Source organism: Hordeum vulgare, chromosome 1H (genome assembly GCF_904849725.1).
Source record: "Hordeum vulgare subsp. vulgare chromosome 1H, MorexV3_pseudomolecules_assembly, whole genome shotgun sequence".
Taxonomy (NCBI): Eukaryota; Viridiplantae; Streptophyta; class Magnoliopsida; order Poales; family Poaceae; genus Hordeum; species Hordeum vulgare.
This window is the reverse complement of record NC_058518.1, coordinates 480,145,052-480,162,657: the sequence shown is the minus strand read 5'-3', so window position 1 is coordinate 480,162,657 and position 17,606 is coordinate 480,145,052. Positions and strand designations below refer to the sequence as shown.

The 17,606-nt window shown below is 45.5% G+C and overlaps 1 protein-coding gene and 1 non-coding gene across 2 annotated transcripts; both read left to right on the top strand.

Moving 5' to 3' along the window:
• Positions 1-13,089: 13,089 nt before the first annotated feature.
• LOC123416522 (serine carboxypeptidase-like 51) lies at positions 13,090-16,399 on the top strand. Its single transcript, XM_045106803.1, has 12 exons — positions 13,090-13,273; positions 13,399-13,499; positions 13,597-13,704; positions 13,787-14,074; positions 14,159-14,226; positions 14,329-14,434; positions 14,519-14,700; positions 14,806-14,875; positions 15,014-15,064; positions 15,733-15,785; positions 15,887-16,019; positions 16,144-16,399. The coding sequence occupies exons 1-12, from the start codon at positions 13,141-13,143 to the stop codon at positions 16,219-16,221; spliced, it is 1,371 nt and encodes a 456-aa protein (XP_044962738.1). The 5' UTR covers positions 13,090-13,140; the 3' UTR covers positions 16,222-16,399.
• An 860-nt stretch (positions 16,400-17,259) lies between these two features.
• Positions 17,260-17,353, top strand: TRNAM-CAU. Its single transcript has 2 exons — positions 17,260-17,297; positions 17,318-17,353. It is a non-coding gene; the product is annotated as a tRNA-Met (tRNA).
• The last annotated feature ends 253 nt before the right edge of the window (positions 17,354-17,606 follow it).

The window sequence follows — 17,606 nt, the reverse complement described above, 5'->3', positions numbered from 1 at the left end:
CTCATGTGGTATGATTTGCATGTCACAAGTGATTCAAAATCAAGTGAGTATAAAGATCCATCATGATGGAGCCTCTTTATGCAATTTATACCAACATGACTCAAGCGGCAGTGCCACAAGTAAGTGGTACTATCATCATTACCTCATATCTTTTGGCACCAATATCATGAACATGTGTAACACTACGATCGAGATTCAATAAACCATTGAAGGTGATTATTCAAGCAAATAGAGTAACCATTATTCTTTTAAATGAATAACCATATTGCAATAAACACGATCCAATCATGTCCATGCTTAACGCAATCACCAAATAACAATTATTTCGGTTTAACACCAATCCCGATGGTAGAGGGAGCGTGCGACGTTTTGATCATATCAACCTTGGAAACACTTCCAACACGTATCGTCACCTCGCCTTTAGCTAGTCTCCGTTTATGCCGTAGCTATCATTTCGTGTTACTAATCACTTAGCAACCGAATTGGTATCCAATACCCTCGTGCTACTAGGAGTACTAGTAAAGTACACATCGACATCATGTATATCAAATATACTTCTTTCGACTTTTGCCAGCCTTCTTATCTACCAAGTATCTAGAGTTGCTCCGCCTCAGTGACCGTTCCCCTCATAACAGAAGCACTTAGTCTCGGGCTTGGGTTTAGTCTGGGGTCTCTTCATTAGTGCAGCAACTGCTTTGTCGTTTCATGAAGTATCCCTTCTAGCCCTTGCCTTTCTCGAAACTTAGTGGTTTTACTAACCATCAACTATTGATGCTCCTTCTTGATTTCTACTTTCGCGGTGTCAAACATCGCGAACCGCTCAAGGATCATTGTATCTATCCTTGGTATGTTATAGTTCATCACGAAGCTCTCACAGCTTGGTGGCAGTGACTTTGGAGTACCATCACTATCTTATCTGGAAGATCAACTCCCACTTGATTCAAGCGATTGCCGTACTCAGATAATCTGAGCACACGCTCAACGATTGAGCTTTTCTCCTTTACTTCGTGGACAAAGAATCTTGTCGGAGGTCTCATACCTCTTAACAAGGGCACAAGCATGAAATCACAATTTCATCTCTTTAGATCATCTCTTATGTTCCATGACGTTTCAAAACGTCTTCGACGCCTTGCTTCTAAGCCATTAAGTATTTTGCACTGAACTATCGTGTAGTCATCAGAAACGTGTATGTCGGATGTTCACAACATCTACAGACGACGCTCGAGGTGCAGCACACCGAGTGGTGCATTAAGGACATAAGCCTTCTGTGCAGCAACGAGGACAATCCTCGGTTTTACAGACTCAGTGTGCAAAGTTTGCTACTATCAACTTTCAACTAAATTTTCTCTAGGAACATATAAAAACAGTAGAGCTATAGCGCAAGCTACATCGTAATTCGCAAAGACCATTAGACTATGTTCATGACAATTAGTTTAATTAATCATATTACTTAAGAACTCCCACTCAAAAAGTACATCTCTCTAGTCATTTGAGTGGTACATGATCCAAATCCACTATCTCAAGTCCGATCATCACGTGAGTCGAGAATAGTTTTAGTGGTAAGCATCTCTATGCTAATCATATCAACTATACGATTCATGCTTGACCTTTCGGTCTCATGTGTTCCGAGGCCATGTTTGCACATGCTAGGCTCGTCAAGCTTAACCCGAGTGTTCCGCGTGTGCAACTGTTTTGCACCCGTTGTATGTGAACGTTGAGTCTATCACACCCGATCATCACGTGGTGTCTCGAAATGAAGAACTGTCGCAACGGTGCACAGTCGGGGAGAACACAATTTCGTCTTGAAATTTTAGTGAGAGATCACCTCATAATGCTACCGTCGTTCTAAGCAAGATAAGGTGCATAAAGGATTAACATCACATGCAATTCATAAGTGACATGATATGGCCATCATCATGTGCTTCTTGATCTCCATCACCAAAGCACCGGCACGATCTTCTTGTCACCGGCGTCACACCATGATCTCCATCATCATGATCTCCATCAACGTGTCGCCATCGGGGTTGTCGTGCTACTCATGATATTACTACTAAAGCTACGTCCTAGCAATATAGTAAACGCATCTGCAAGCACAAACGTTAGTTTAAAGACAACCCTATGGCTCCTGCCGGTTGCCGTACCATCGACGTGCAAGTCGATATTAACTATTACAACATGATCATCTCATACATCCAATATATCACATCACATCGTTGGCCATATCACATCACAAGCATACCCTGCAAAAACAAGTTAGACGTCCTCTTATTGTTGTTGCATGTTTTACGTGGTGACCATGGGTATCTAGTAGGATCGCATCTTACTTACACAAACACCACAACGGAGATATATGAATTGCTATTTAACCTCATCCAAGGACCTCCTCGGTCAAATCCGATTCAACTAAAGTTGGAGAAACCGACACTCGTCGGTCATCTTTGAGCAACGGAGTTACTCGTAGCGATGAAACCAGTCTCTCGTAAGCGTACGAGTAATGTCGGTCCGAGCCGCTTCGATCCAACAATACCGCGGAATCAAGAAAAGACTAAGGAGGGCAGCAAAACGCACATCACCGCCCACAAAAACTTTTGTGTTCTACTCGAGAAGACATCTACGCATGAACCTAGCTCATGATGCCACTATTGGGGAACGTCGCATGGGAAACAAAAATTTTCCCACGCGCACGAAGACCTATCATGGTGATGTCCATCTACAAGAGGGGATTTCCGATCTACGTACCCTTGTAGATCGCACAACAAAAGCGTTAAGAAACGCGGTTGATGTAGTGGAACGTCCTCACGTCCCTCGATCCGCCCCGCGAACCGTCCCATGAACCGTCCCGCGATCCGTCCCACGATCCACTCTGATCTAGTGCCGAACGGACGGCACCTCCGCGTTCAACACACGTACAGCTCGACGATGATCTAGGCCTTCTTGATCCAGCAAGAGAGACGGAGAGGTAGATGAGTTCTCCGGCAGCGTTACGGCGCTCCGGAGGTTGGTGGTGATCTAATCTCAGCAGGGCTCCGCCCGAGCTCCGCAGAAACGCGATCTAGAGGTAAAACCATGGAGGTATGTGGTCGGGCTGCCGTGGCAAAAGTTGTCTCAAATCAGCCTAATAGCTCCATATATATAGGAGGAGGGGAGGGGAGGAGGCAGCCTCAAAACCTAAAGGTTTGGCCGAAATTGGAGGTGGAGGAGTCCTACTCCAATCCTACTTGGAGTAGGATTCCACCTTCCCACTTGGAAACTCTTTCCACCTTGTGTTTTTTCCTTCTCAAACCTTATGGGCCTTAGTGGGAACTTATTCCAGCCCACTAGGGGCTGGTTTATCTCTTCCCATAGCCCATGAGACCCCTTGGGGCGTGACACCCCTCCTGATGGTCCCCGGCACCCCTCCCGGCACTCCCAGTACACTACCGATGAGCCCGAAACTTTTCCGGTAATGCACGAAAACCTTCCGGTAACCAAATGAGGTCATCCTATACATCAATCTTCGTTTCCGGACCATTCCGGAAACCCTCGTGGCGTCCGTGATCTCATCCGGGACTCCGAACAACATTCGGTAACCAACCATATAACTTAAATACGCATAAAACAACGTCGAACCTTAAGTGTGCAGACCCTGCGGGTTCGAGAACTATGTAGACATGACCCGAGAGACTCCTCGGTCAATATCCAATAGCAGGACCTGGATGCCCATATTGGATCCTACATATTCTACGAAGATCTTCTCGTTTGAACCTCAGTGCCAAGGATTCATATAATCCCGTATGTCATTCCGTTTGTCCTTCGGTATGTTACTTGCTTGAGATTCGATCGTCAGTATCCGCATACCTATTTAAATCTCGTTTACCGGCAAGTCTCTTTACTCGTTCCGTAATACAAGATCCCGCAACTTACACTAAGTCACATTGCTTGCAAGGCTTGTGTGTGATGTTGTATTACCGAGTGGGCCCCGAGATACCTCTCCGTCACACGGAGTGACAAATCCCAGTCTCGATCCATACTAACTCAACGAACACCTTCGGAGATACCTGTAGAGCATCGTTATAGTCACCCAGTTACGTTGCGACGTTTGATACACACAAAGCATTCCTCCGGTGTCAGTGAGTTATATGATCTCATGGTCATAGGAACAAATACTTGACACGCAGAAAACAGTAGCAACAAAATGACACGATCAACATGCTACGTCTATTAGTTTGGGTCTAGTCCATCACATGATTCTCCTAATGATGTGATCCCGTTATCAAGTAACAACACTTGCCTATGGCCAGGAAAACTTGACCATCTTTGATCAACGAGCTAGTCAACTAGAGGCTTACTAGGGACAGTGTTTTGTCTATGTATCCACACAAGTATTGTGTTTCCAATCAATACAATTATAGCATGGATAATAAACGATTATCATGAACTAAGAAATATAATAATAACTAATTTATTATTGCCTCTAGGGCATATTTCCAACATATATCTCATCTTTTCAGTACATGTACTTGTAACGATATCCATTCTTGCGACACGGCGAGATGCGCTTCTATCCCTGACGAAGCATTCGTGCCAAATTGAGGATAGGTTCGTATCTTGGGCGTGACACATGAACTACGAGATTCGCCGCCGTCACACCTTTACCCACATGCCTATCCGATCTAGGTTAAGCGCGGTGCTCACGGAAGCTCCACCTACGCTAAACCTTCCTTCTCCGTCACAGCCGTCGCCACCGCACCGATGGAGACCGGTGGGAGCTCATCCAGCTCAGGACAAGGTAAAACCGAGTGCTATACCGTGACTCATCTATCCTAGTCGATCTACGGGTTCTATCAATGGTATCTTGAGCCACTAGGATAAGATGTGTTTTGGTTAAAAGAAACGAAAGAGAAAAGCATACCCTCCCCACAAGCACCAAAGATGGCCTCGGGCCTCGTCGGCAAAGAAGTGTCGCCGCAAGGCCGCGCCTGTTCCTCTCAATCCCCACACGCATCGGCAAGACGAGGTGTGGGGAAGAAGAACCTACCTCCTCGGAGGCAACGAACGGATCAAGATCCAACAAGAAAATAAATAAAGTAAACGGATCCGATCCGGAAAAGGCAAAAAAAGGGGTAGAGGAACATGCAAATACACGATATAGGCCAAAGGAAAAAAGAAAAGGGCACCGCAAACATGTCATTCGACGGCGGTGCGCTTCCGCTAAGGGAAACGCGCCACCGGCGAAGGGTGGTCGCGACGCCATAGGCCTTAGGCCGCGGGGCAAAGGAACATGGCCATGGAGCACCCTCTCGGCAGGGACAAAAGGCACCCCAACACACCACTTGACGGCGGCGCGCTCACCCCCGAGAGAGGGCGCGCACCGGCAAGGGGTGTGAAGGGGGACGCCGCTGCTCGCCATGGCATGAGACCCTAGGGTTGTGTTCGAAGGCGCCGCAGCAAAGAAAGGGAGAAAAGAGCCGGCGCACGGCGCGGGACCTATGGTCACCGCTGTCGGCGGCCATCTCCCTCACCCTTCGGCGGGGCAGCAAGCCTCCGCGTGAGAGGTGCGACGCGGAGCCCCAGGGAACATCCTCGGCACGACATGGATGCCGCCGACGCGAGGGAAGGCCACGGCCGCCGCGGAGCGCAAGGGAAAGAGAGGCGCGACGTGCTGACCGGCGGCCTCCTCCTCGGCAGGGCATAGCAGCTGCCGGCGCGAGGAACAAGAGGGGTGACACGGCTAGTGCGCGTGCGGGAGCCAGGAGACGGGAGAGGGAAAGGGACTAGCGGCGCTGTGTGGGGAAAATGACGCGGGTTTCACCCACCAGCCGCTCGCCCCTTTTGTTCCCACCGAAACGCCCGCTGGAGCGTCGGATTTCATCCAACACTGCAGGGAGGAACCCTAGCATCAGCGCTGGCCAGTTGGGCCTACCGGTCCGATGCGAGGAGCGGGAGGCGTCAGGCCACAGGCCGGGCCAGAAAGGTGGACGGCAGGGGGCGCTGCGCCAGGCTCGGCGGGAGAGCGCATGTCAGGCCAGGAAGGCCTCGGCCGAGAGAGGACGTTTTAAGTTTTGTGTCAAGTTTTTTTTTGGCAGAGTCAAAAGTTTTTTCTAGGCATTTTTTCCTACGAAATTATGTTTAGAAAATAGCAAATAAAAATGTTCAAAGTTTCTGTTAATTTAGACAGAATGACAATATTATTTTTCTGAAAAGAAAAATAAAAGGGTTTCTGAAAATAAAATAGTTTTTCAGAAAAAAAAAAGTTCATGATCTTTATAAAAGAATTAATAAAGCTAACGAATTTTTTATTTAATGACAGAATTATTTTTCTGTAAAGTTAAAAGGCATATGAAATTTTAATTTCACGTTTTCCGCTGCTAAATGAAATATGAAATAGTTTTCCGCTGCTAAATGAAAAAGTTCATGACCAACGTTGTTTAGTAACATGATCATGTTGCGTATTGCAAAAGGATGCATTTATTTCTATCATTTGCCCAACGATAATGTAGATTAATTTGCATAGGCAATTGTATGATTATTTTAACCAACGTTATTTAATGCATATAATTGTCGTACTGATTTTGCTTAAATTGTGATTTCAGGAGGTTTTCACCTAATGAGATGTCTAAAGGACGTTCCTACACTCAGAGGGGATAATTACTCTAAGTGGAGGAAGAAGGTTGACATGGCTCTCTGCATTGCTGAGGTGGGCTGGGTTCTGGAGGAACCACAGCCAGTTGCACCCTCAGACCCGGTCAGAGATGCTGATGAGGATGATGAGAGTTGGGAGAAAAAGAGGAGATGTCCTACTCCATACGCAATAGGTTATGGATAAATGCCAACAAGAAATGTTTGGCGTTTATAAAGAACACCATTGAGACCATCATCGTGGGCTCAATAGCAGAGTGCCCTACTGCAAAGGAGATGCTAAACAAGATAAAGAGTCAGTCTACTAGCTCTTCTAAGATATATGCCACCGAGTTGATCAAACAACTCGTGACAGAGAGCTACAATGGAGGTGGCCATGGCATAAGGGAGCACATCCTTAGGATGAGCTTTATTTGTTATCAATTCGTGACAAAGTGAATTATGCAAATAATGTGAATGTGCAAAGTTCTTTGTCGAACAACGAACAAAGGAAAAGAAAGAGAACTCACAACTCCTCGAAATTATGGCAGTGTCGATTGGGCCATATTTCCAGAGGGAGAATAGAAAGATTAATCAAAAGCGAAATTCTTCCAAAGTTGGAGTTCTCTGACTTAGAACAATGCATAGATTTTATTAAAGAAAAATATGTAAAACAGATAAACAAAGGTGCAAACCGAAGCACAGGAACACTAGAAATTATCCACACTAATATTTGTGGACCGTTTCCGGTGAAAAGTGTGGATGGTCATGATTCGTTCATAACATTCACAGACGATTACTCTCGCTTCGGTAACATTTATCCAATCAAAGAAAGAAATGAGGCATTGGATAAATTCAAGATATTCAAAGCTGAAGTTGAAAATCAACTTGACAAAAAGATTAAGATTGTGAGGTCAGACCAGGGGGGAGTACTACGGTCGACACACGCCATATGGCCAAGTCCCTGGACCTTTTGCAATGTTCTTGATGGAGACTGGCATTGTCGCCCAATATTCAATGCCGTGCGAGCCTCAGCAAAATGGAGTAGCTGAAAGGCGTAACCGTACCCTCATGAATATGGTGCGCAACATGATGAGCTACTCCGACATGTCATTGGGATTGTGGATGGAGGCTCTTAAAACCGCCATTCACATTCTCAACAGAGTACCAAGCAAGTCGGTGCCCAAAACACCGCACGAGCTATGGACAGGAAGAGTGCCATCCCTGCAACACTTCAGAGTGTGGGGATGTCCAGCTGAGGCGAAAATGTTTAATCCAAACATTGGACAGTTAGATCCAAAGATAGTGAGTTGCCGTTTCATTGGCTACCGTGATAGATCAAAAGGTTTTCGTTCCTACTGTCCAGACAGATACACAAAGTTTGTAGAAACGAGACATGTTGTCTTTTTAGAGGACGAAATGATGAGGGGGAGCTTGGTAGCTCGGAAAATTGATCTTGAGGAGAAAAGGGTGCATGCACCCACCGATGATTCAAGAGCCATTTTTCTCGCTACCCGCTGTGACTCCAACGATGACAACTATCGGAGAAGACCCGGAACCTGTCCTTCAGGAGCCGACTGAACCCGTTGTTGATCATGAAAGGGAAGTGCAGCAAGAAATAGTAGAAAGTGTGCCAGACAATGAGGCACTTAGAAGGTCTAATAGAACAAGAAGACCTTCTATTTCTACTGATTATAAAGTCTATAACACGGAAATGGTTCATAAGGAAGGTGATCCCACCACATAGGAAGAAGCCATTAAAAGCCTTCACTCATCAAAATGGCTAGAGGCAATGGAAGATGAGATGAAATCGATGAGTTCCAATAATGTTTGGGACTTAGAGATTATTCCTCAAGGAGCAAAGACAGTAGGCTGCAAATGGGTCTATTAAACAAAGTACGATCTAATGGGAATATAGATAAGTATAAAGCCCGACTTGTGGCAAAAGGATTCACACAAAGAGAAGGGATAGACTACAATGATACTTTTTCTCGAGTCTCTTGTAAGGATTCCTTCAGAATCATAATGGCACTAGTTGCTCATTTTGATTTAGAGCTGCATCAAATGGATGTAAAGACGGCATTTCTAAACGGAGATTTAGAAGAAGATGTCTACATGAAACAACCCAAGGGTTTTATCATGGAAGGCAAGGAAAATATGGGATGCCGCCTAAAGAAATCCATTTATGGGCTAAGGCAAGCCTCTAGACACTGGTACATAAAGTTTAATGATACTATTAAAAGGTTTGGATTTCAAGAAAATATTGAGGATAACTGCATTTATGCAAAGTTTAAACATGGAAAATATATTTTCCTAATCTTGTATGTGGATGATATCTTGCTTGCAAGCAATGGTATTAGCCTACTACAAGAGACAAATAAGTTTTTATCCTCGAACTTCAACTTGAAAGACCTTGGTGATGCATCATATGTTTTGGGCATTAAAATTCACCAAGACAGGAAAAATAGAGTCTTAGGACTTTCACAGAAAGCATATTTAGAGAAAGTTCTCCAAAAGTATAATATGCACAAGTGTAAAGCCACACCTGCTCCAATAGTCAAGGGCGAAAGTTTTGGGAATCACCAATGTCCCAAGAATAAGTACGAGCTCGATGAAATGAAAACAGTACCGTATACTTCGGTTGTTGGAAGTTTACAGTATGCACAAGTGTGCACACGCCCTGACTTAGCGTTTATCACCTGGGTACTCGGTAGATATCAAGCAAATACAGGCCAAGAGCACTGGAAGATGGCAAAGAAAGCTTTGCGTTATGTGCAAGGCACAAAAGAAATCATGCTAACATACAGGAGATTTGAGTCTCTAGAGATAAAAGGGTACTCAGACGCAGATTTTGCGGGAGATAAAGATGATAGAAAATCCACGTCTGGGTACGTGTTCACTCTCGCGGGGAGCTATTTCATGGAAAAGCTTCAAACAAACCATAGTTGCATCGTCCACGATGCAAGCAGAGTTCATAGCATGTTTTGAAGCCACCGGGCAGGTGATATGGTTAAAGAAGTTTATACCCGACTTGAAAGTGGTAGATTGTATTCACAAGCCACTAAAGATATACTGTGACAACCAGTCCGCAGTATTTTATGCTCACAACAACAAGTCTAGTAATGCTTCCAAGACAATATATATAAACTATTACGTTGTGAAAGATGAAATCCAGGATCAAACTATAAGTCTCGAGCATATAAGTACGAAGTATATGCTTGCGGATCCCCTAACGAAAGGATTACCACCCAGTGTGTTCAAGGAACACTTAGCCGGCATGGTTTTGATGGAAAGCCTATGATTCCTGGATTATAAGAGACCCAAAAGTAAAAGAATTTGTTTCAAAACAAAAGTGTGTTGTAGATGTATGATTCTATCGGCAATTAAGTTGTGACGATGAGACATGCTCTACATGCTTATATGTGATGGAACAAATAAAATAGAAAGTATAAAGTCAAAAGTAAAAGTCGAGATCAAGGGGGAGAATGTTAGATTGATCTCTCACCGCGTGGGCCCAACGGCCCACCGGGCCTTGATCTATGTGCCCCGATCGGGGGCGCCCAACCCATTATGGTTGGTGGGCCCCTGTGACCCTCGCTATATAAAGGACGGTGGGGGTGCCGGGGCACGAACTACGAGATTCACCGCCGTCACACCCCTATCCACATACCTATCCGATCTAGGTTAAGCGCGGTGCTCACGGGAAGCTCCACCTATGCCAAACATTCCTTCTTCGTCACAGCCGTCACCACCGCACCGATGGAGACCGGTGGGAGCTCATCCAGCTCAGGACAAGGTAAAACCGAGTGCTATACCGTGACTCATCTACCCTAGTCGATCTACGGGTTCTATCAATAACATGTAAATCGTAAGCCTGTTCGCCAGTCGTTAGATTGTCTAACACTTAGCCGTTAGATCATGTTAATGCAGAGATTGCACGACTGCTCGCCATCAATCACACCTTACATGTTAGAGGTGGACTTGCAACTTCAAGGAAAAATAGGCGGGATTTAGTTCCATGCCGGGGGTGAACTTGCAGTTATGAAAAAAAAAATGGGTCAGATGCCCGAGTTGCAAGACGAGAGTGGAGTTGCAACTAGGACAAGAAGAAAATATGAGGCCTCAATTGCATGTGAGGGGTGGACTTGCAACTAACAAAAAAGAAATGGGCCTGAGCTGCATGTCGGAGATAGACTTGCAACTGAGACGAAAAAAGGGCGGACACACGAGTTACAAAGTGTGGGTGGACCTGTTGCTAGGACAAGCAAAAAAGTAGGGCCCCACTTACGTGTCAGGGTGGGCTTGTAATTGAGAGAGAAAAGAGGTGGGCCCTAATTGCATGTCAGGGGTGGACGTGCAATTTAAAAAATGGATTGGGCATCGTAGTTGCAGGGTGTGAGTGGTCTTGCAACTAGGAAAAACATGATCCATCTTTGGACGGACCAGCGGCGGCGTAGCTCTATCCCTTCTTGAAGGTGTCGCCGCGGCTCTCATTGCCCGTTGTGTTGCTATAGGGAAAACTTTGATCTTTGGGTCGGACGGTGGCGACATTCTGTTGGTGTAACCTTCCTGAAGGCACCGCCTTGGAACACATGGTTCGTCATATGCGGCTTCATCTCTTCGCGGTGGCGTGTTCACGCTTGAGAACTCCGGTTGCTCTTGTAGGACTAAGGATAGTGTTGCTGCTCTCAGCGCCTATGTATCTTGTTTTGGGTGTGCGCGTGTGTTGTGGTGGCGTAAGTCTGTACAGGATGATCGATGTTGGTTGCTTTATTTATAAAAAGGGGCAAAAGCCTTTTTCGGTAAGTTGCATATTCAAGATGGACTTGCAACTGTGACAAAATAATGAATCACACCCAATTGCGTATCAAGGATAGACTTGCACCTAGAAAAAAGAGTTGAGCCCACTTGCATGTAGACGGTGGACGGACTTACAATCGAGACAAAAATGAGTCGGCCCTTTAGTTGCGAGTAAAAAATGGACCTACAACTGAGATGAAACATGTAGGGGCTGGAGTTGCAACCGGTGAGAATGCATTCCTGAACAAGAGGGGACAAGACACTCGTTCCATCACCATTGTGTATCAAAGAAACAAAAGAACGCACAAACAAAGACAAACTCAACGCGACCCATACACAACATGGTGCTGACACCACAAAAGAACAGCAATGAGACGGACACTTCACTAAATGTGGTACATACTTTGTCAGCCCAAAATATGGCAACAGCGAAATAACAAGGACAACGTGCGGGTGTACACAGACACATGCGTGTCGACACGAAATCTTTCATCATTTTTGTAGTGAGGTGCGCGAGCAAAATACGTCATAGTTAGTTTCAGTCTAGATGTGCTTTTCGTAAAATATGAAGAAAAAAGATGATGACAATTCCATCCAAAAAACAAACAAAACAATGTAAAGCCCATAGGAGAACAACACAAAGCAGCCCACCAGCAAAAGAAGACAATGTGTTTGCAGGGAGCTCCTATCCAGCGCTACAGCCGTCCGTTAACGATCCAGGGCCTGCAGCTTCGCTGGCATGGGCCGACCCGCGTGCTGCCAAGTTTTTTTTTTTTTTTGTTGATCCAGTAGAAAAAAAGTTCAGATTTTTTATTTGTTACGAAACTAAAAAATAGTAAAATAAAAGTTTACAGATTTAAATAAAAAAAATCGTCCATTTGAAAAAATAGTTTATATCTTTAGAAAAAAGGTTCATTGAAATTGAAAACAATGTTCATCCAATTTGGGAAAAGATCATTAAATTTTCAAAAAGTTCATGAAATATGAAAAAAGTTCACAGAAATTTTAAAAAAACATGCATATTGAAAAGAAGTTCGTTAGCTGAAATGTTTTTCATAAATCTTAAAAAAAATCATCAGTTCTGATAAAAATTCATCCATTTTCAAAAAGATATTCATCACATTTCAAAAAAGTTCATAGAATTTTTAAAAAAAATTAAGTTTTATTGATTTTTGGATAAAAGTTCATCGATCTTAAAAATTATTCCTTAAAATTTGAAAAAGTTCATAGAATTTTTCAGAAAAAGTTGTCAGCCAGCGTCTAGATAGACTGGCCCATTAACAAACGTCACAGACGCCAGTTAACAAGAAATACACGTTAACTGAGAACTGAGAATTACGTGGGCAAGGGACGTGGAGTTTCTACACTTTTGCTCCTGAAGTGAACAGTAAGAAAACATTCAAAAAAATAAATAAATAATATGACATGCTTTCACAAATGTTTGTTGTGCATGTAAAATTTCATGGCAAAATAACATTGATGAAAGGCGTGGTAAAGAAGACAAAACTGATGCTCCGAAATGTTACTTACAAAAGCATTTTGGAGCTCTGAATTTATTTATTTTGGCACGACTAAGAAAGAAAACTACCGCCATTAAATAGGAAAAAACCCGGCCATGCCGACATGGAAACCCTTTTTTTTTAACAGCATGGAAACCTATTTAAACCGTCCATGGCACTCCGTAGGAACGAAAAAACCAGTCAAGCTCCCGTTACCCTGTCTGCCAGCTGCCGGCTCTGCAAAATGGAGCCCCGTGCTCTTGCTCTCTTCTCCGTCCTCTGCCTCTCCCTTCTTCTTCTTCTTGGTGCCGCCCATGCCGCCACCGCCGGAGCCGCAGACGGCACGGAGCGGTGGGGATACGTGGAAGTTCGGCCGAGTAAGTCCGGCGACTCTGCAACAAACCCTACTCCTCCGTAGCTGGTTTCTCTGCCGCAATGTAACTGTTCGTCCCCCCTTCTCTGATGCTGCTTGGATTGGATTTGCGCCGGCCGTTGCATGCAGAGGCTCACCTCTTCTGGTGGCACTACAAGAGCCCCCAGGCCCAGAGGGTGTCCACGCCCACCAACCCATGGCCGACCGTCCTCTGGCTGCAGGGCGGCCCGGTACCATCATCAATCCGCATCCGCTCGAGCTTTCCTGGTTATCCTCGCCGTCGTCGTCGTCGTCGTCGTCACCCCATCGTGTTCTTGTTTCTCTCAGGGGGCGTCGGGCGTCGGGGTCGGCAACTTCCTGGAGGTCGGGCCGCTCGACGGCGACCTGAAGCCACGCAGCTCCACATGGCTGCACAAGGCCGACCTCATCTTCGTGGTCAGTCACGTTCGATGTTTCTTACGCAGTGCATTTTTTTATTGTCTGAATCGAGCCGCTCCCGTGTGACACTGATCGACAGGACAACCCGGTAGGGGTCGGGTACAGCTACGTGGAGGACGACGACGGCCTGCTGGTGACAACGGACCTGCAGGCGGCGGCGGACATGACCACGCTGCTCAAGGCCCTCGTCAAGGAGCTGGCGACCTTGCAGAGCAGCCCGCTGTTCATCGTCGCCGAGTCCTACGGCGGCAAGTACGCCGCCACGCTCGGCGTTTCCCTCGTCAGGGCCGTCCGCGCCGGCGAGCTCAAGCTCACCCTCGGCGGCGTCGCGCTCGGAGACAGCTGGATCTCGCCGGAGGATTTCGCGGTAAATTAAAGACTTCCATTCCACCGCGCGAATAACTGTCGTAATTCTGGCGCTGATGATCGTATCGTATGGGCGTGCATGCAGTCTTCGTACGGGACGCTCTTGCTCCAGGTGTCGAGGCTGGATCGCAACGGCGCAGACCACGCAAACAAGTGCGGACGCTCCTCCATGCATGACCCGTCTCAAGAACTCAGAGAAACTTCACATAATCTTCTGATGACCAACTCATACCTGAAATCGCCATTGTTGGCCAGGGACGCGCAGGTGGTGAGGCAGCAGATTGCGGCGGGGCAGTTCAAGCAAGCACAGGCCACGCTCAACAGGATGCTCAGCTGGATCGTCGTCAACAGCGGCCACGTGGTACGGTAACATATTCCCTTCTCCATGATTCGCTCGTCCGGTTTTCTGACAGCTTAATTAAACGGCCCTGTTACGAAAATGCAGGACGTGTATAACTTCCTGCTGGACGCCGGGATGGACCCGGTCGCCGCGGGTGCGTCTGCGAGCTCATCGCCGGCGCCGGAGTACTCAAGGTACCTGGAGAGCAAGTCCGTAGGGGACTCCATTCAGGAGGCCATGAATGGAGCCATCAAGCAGAAGCTCAAGATCATCCCCAAAGACGTGGTGTAAGTTGAGCCTCTTCCAAATTCTGGCAAACAAAATCTACCGGCTTGATGTTACCACCACGCATGATATCAACCCTGCTAATTCTTTTTTTGAACCGTCTGCAGATGGCAGGCGCAATCCTACAGCGTCTATAACGCGCTGATCAACGATTTCATGAAGCCGAGGATTCAAGAGGTCGGTTGGTTGGAATATCAATATATTGTAGACGTACAAAACATTTTGTTCTCTAAAAAAGTATAAAAACTGACAAAGCATTTTTAGAAAATACGGTTTTGATATGTTGAGAATGGTCACATTTCCTGGCTCATGCAGGTCGACGAGCTCCTGTCGTATGGAGTCAACGTGACTGTGTACAATGGGCAGGTGAACTACTAGTACTCTTCTTGAGACAAATCTAATTAATATGCACTACATTTTGACACGACCAAATGCCATTTTACACTGCACGCAATGCATGTACTCGGAATTCAAAAACATTAACACGTGGTAGGTACGAAATATGCCGACTTTGCCAGACTATTTCTACAAATAGTATAATATTTTTAGAGATAATTCAACCAAACTACGGTAGTTAGTATTGGCGTGACAGTGCTGGATTCACCTTGGACAAGGCACGGAAGGAAGAGAAGCTTCACCTGCACGTGGTTTGCCGCTTCGGTTCAACACTCTAACGTCAGTGAGCTGCCATTGTTTCGTCCGTTTCTTCAGGCTTTGCTTGGCATCTAGCCGAGCCATGGATCTTGCCATCTTCTTGGGGCCATGACTAGCCTGGACATTTGTCTGCTTTCCGAAAAGATAATTTTCTTTTCCCCTCTTGGGGTGCCCAATACGTTAGATAGAACATGCAAATCAGGATTGATGGCTGAAAACTAGGAAGACGAATACTTGACCAGCGAAACACTACATTGTCGACATGTGCTGATGCTGAAGTACTGAAGCTACCCACAAACTATGATATCATGTATTGTATTCAGTATCCTCCTTTCAACAAAGTACTACTAAATTCGGTGAAATGTCTCTTTTGACTGAAGCTGGATGTGATCTGCTCGGCGATCGGCGCGGAAGCATGGGTGGAGAAGCTCAAGTAAGAGTATCCATTTTCCGGCGTCAATTTTGAAATATATTTTTGAAACCGGGATTGAGGAAACTGCCCCTGAACTCCTCGTGCCGAATCATGTGTTTCAGGTGGGATGGACTGAATAACTTCTTGGCCCTGCCAAGACAGCCTCTCTACTGTGGCTCAGCTGGAGCCACCAAGGGCTTTGTTAGATCTTACAAAAACCTGCATTTCTACTGGATCCTTGGAGCAGGGCACTTTGTAAGCAACTCTTTTGATTCAGCGTTTTTGCTTCAAATTATCCTGAAGAGAACATTAGACATTACAGAGATTTTGCTACCGTTTTATTTTTCGTCTAAAGCGCCGGTTCGACGACGACTTGCAGGTGCCTGTTGATCAGCCCTGCATTGCGCTTGATATGATCGGCAACATAACACAGTCTCCGGCTCTCTCTCGTTCATAGAAGTGGAAATTCGGAGGAGCACAGCACAGAAGGGAAAAAAGGGAGCTGCATTTCTCTCAGCTCCTGCTGGTCGGCGTGGTGGGGACGTGCAGATCAACCTGGATTTATTTTAACCCATGGATGTGGCATTGTGGCGCCCCTGTTTCTTCCTAACAACAATAATAATAATGCACTTTCAGCTTCTTCCTTTTGATGTTGCATTTTTTATTTTTTTCAATGAATGACAACTGACAATGTATCAACCTTTGTTTATGTACCCTTTTCTTGCAAGTGAGTGAGTAGAACTAGAACGAGCATGAACAAAACCAAGCTGGTAATGAAGATACTTTTCTTCTTCTTCTTCTTCTTCTTCTTCTTCTTCTACTTCTATTAAATAAGAAGCTAAATACTATCATTACTCTAGAATTAGCCACCGCACCAACTAAGCCTACCGCCATACATGCCTCACCTTGTCACTCCAACCTCTGACTGAGTGCGCAAAGCCTGAAGAAACAATATGGCTTTCTGATAAGAGACATGCTACCAAGATTGTATTTTGGAACCGGTCAGCGATCGAGTGGCGGGCATAGGAGAAATATTCCTCTGGTTAATGGTAACATTAGTTGGTCTGGACGAATGAACACCTGCAATTTCTGGGCTGAATCACGCTGTCAGCAGCTACGGGTGTTCTTTCAAGCCACGTTTGCTCTACAAGAAGGTGAAATTGTCATATTTCAACTTACAACATTGGAGGGTTCAATGTGTGCTGTTTTGTGTATGTTGGAGCCATGGTCTCTCCGAGCGGGTAGATTATTCATATCTTCCACGGAGGACTAAATATTTGATGAACTATGCTAAAAACATATGCTTGGCTTGGTTCATTATGTTGTGAATAACACACATGAACAAGGAAACGCTTTGTTCGATGAACATATGTCCGTATAAATAAAAGGTAAATAAACTAGAACCATATAAGGAAAATCATCCATGACCTTTATATGTCGGTGTAAACATCCAGAAAACAACAAGGGCATTCGTTACGCTTCAAAAACACCAATTGGGGTGGTGGCGCAGTTGGCTAGCGCGTAGGTCTCATAGCTTATATAATATGCGAGTGATCCTGAGGTCGAGAGTTCGAGCCTCTCTCACCCCACAAAACCAATGACCTTGTGATGATGAACCGCTCTCTGACAACTTGGGTCGTCAGATTTCCACCTGATTCTTCAGGTGTGACTCGAACAACACTGAACATGGTCACAACTTTTTCCTTTTTCTGACATGTAGTTGGTTTACTGACTCTGAACTTGGCTGGGGGAGTTCTAATGATGAAACTATAAATCACTCAGATGACTTGAGCAAGGCCTCGTTTTTCTCACAACAATATTTGAACCATGTGATGCGCTTTT

Bases quoted from the DNA above. Each gene is read 5' to 3' on its own strand.
- LOC123416522 (XM_045106803.1), top strand. From the start codon at position 13,141: ATGGAGCCCCGTGCTCTTGCTCTCTTCTCCGTCCTCTGCCTCTCCCTT. The intron at 14,075-14,158 runs GTAAATTAAAGA...GCGTGCATGCAG, and splicing joins TCTCGCCGGAGGATTTCGCG to TCTTCGTACGGGACGCTCTT. The intron at 14,876-15,013 runs GTCGGTTGGTTG...TGGCTCATGCAG, and splicing joins TGAAGCCGAGGATTCAAGAG to GTCGACGAGCTCCTGTCGTA.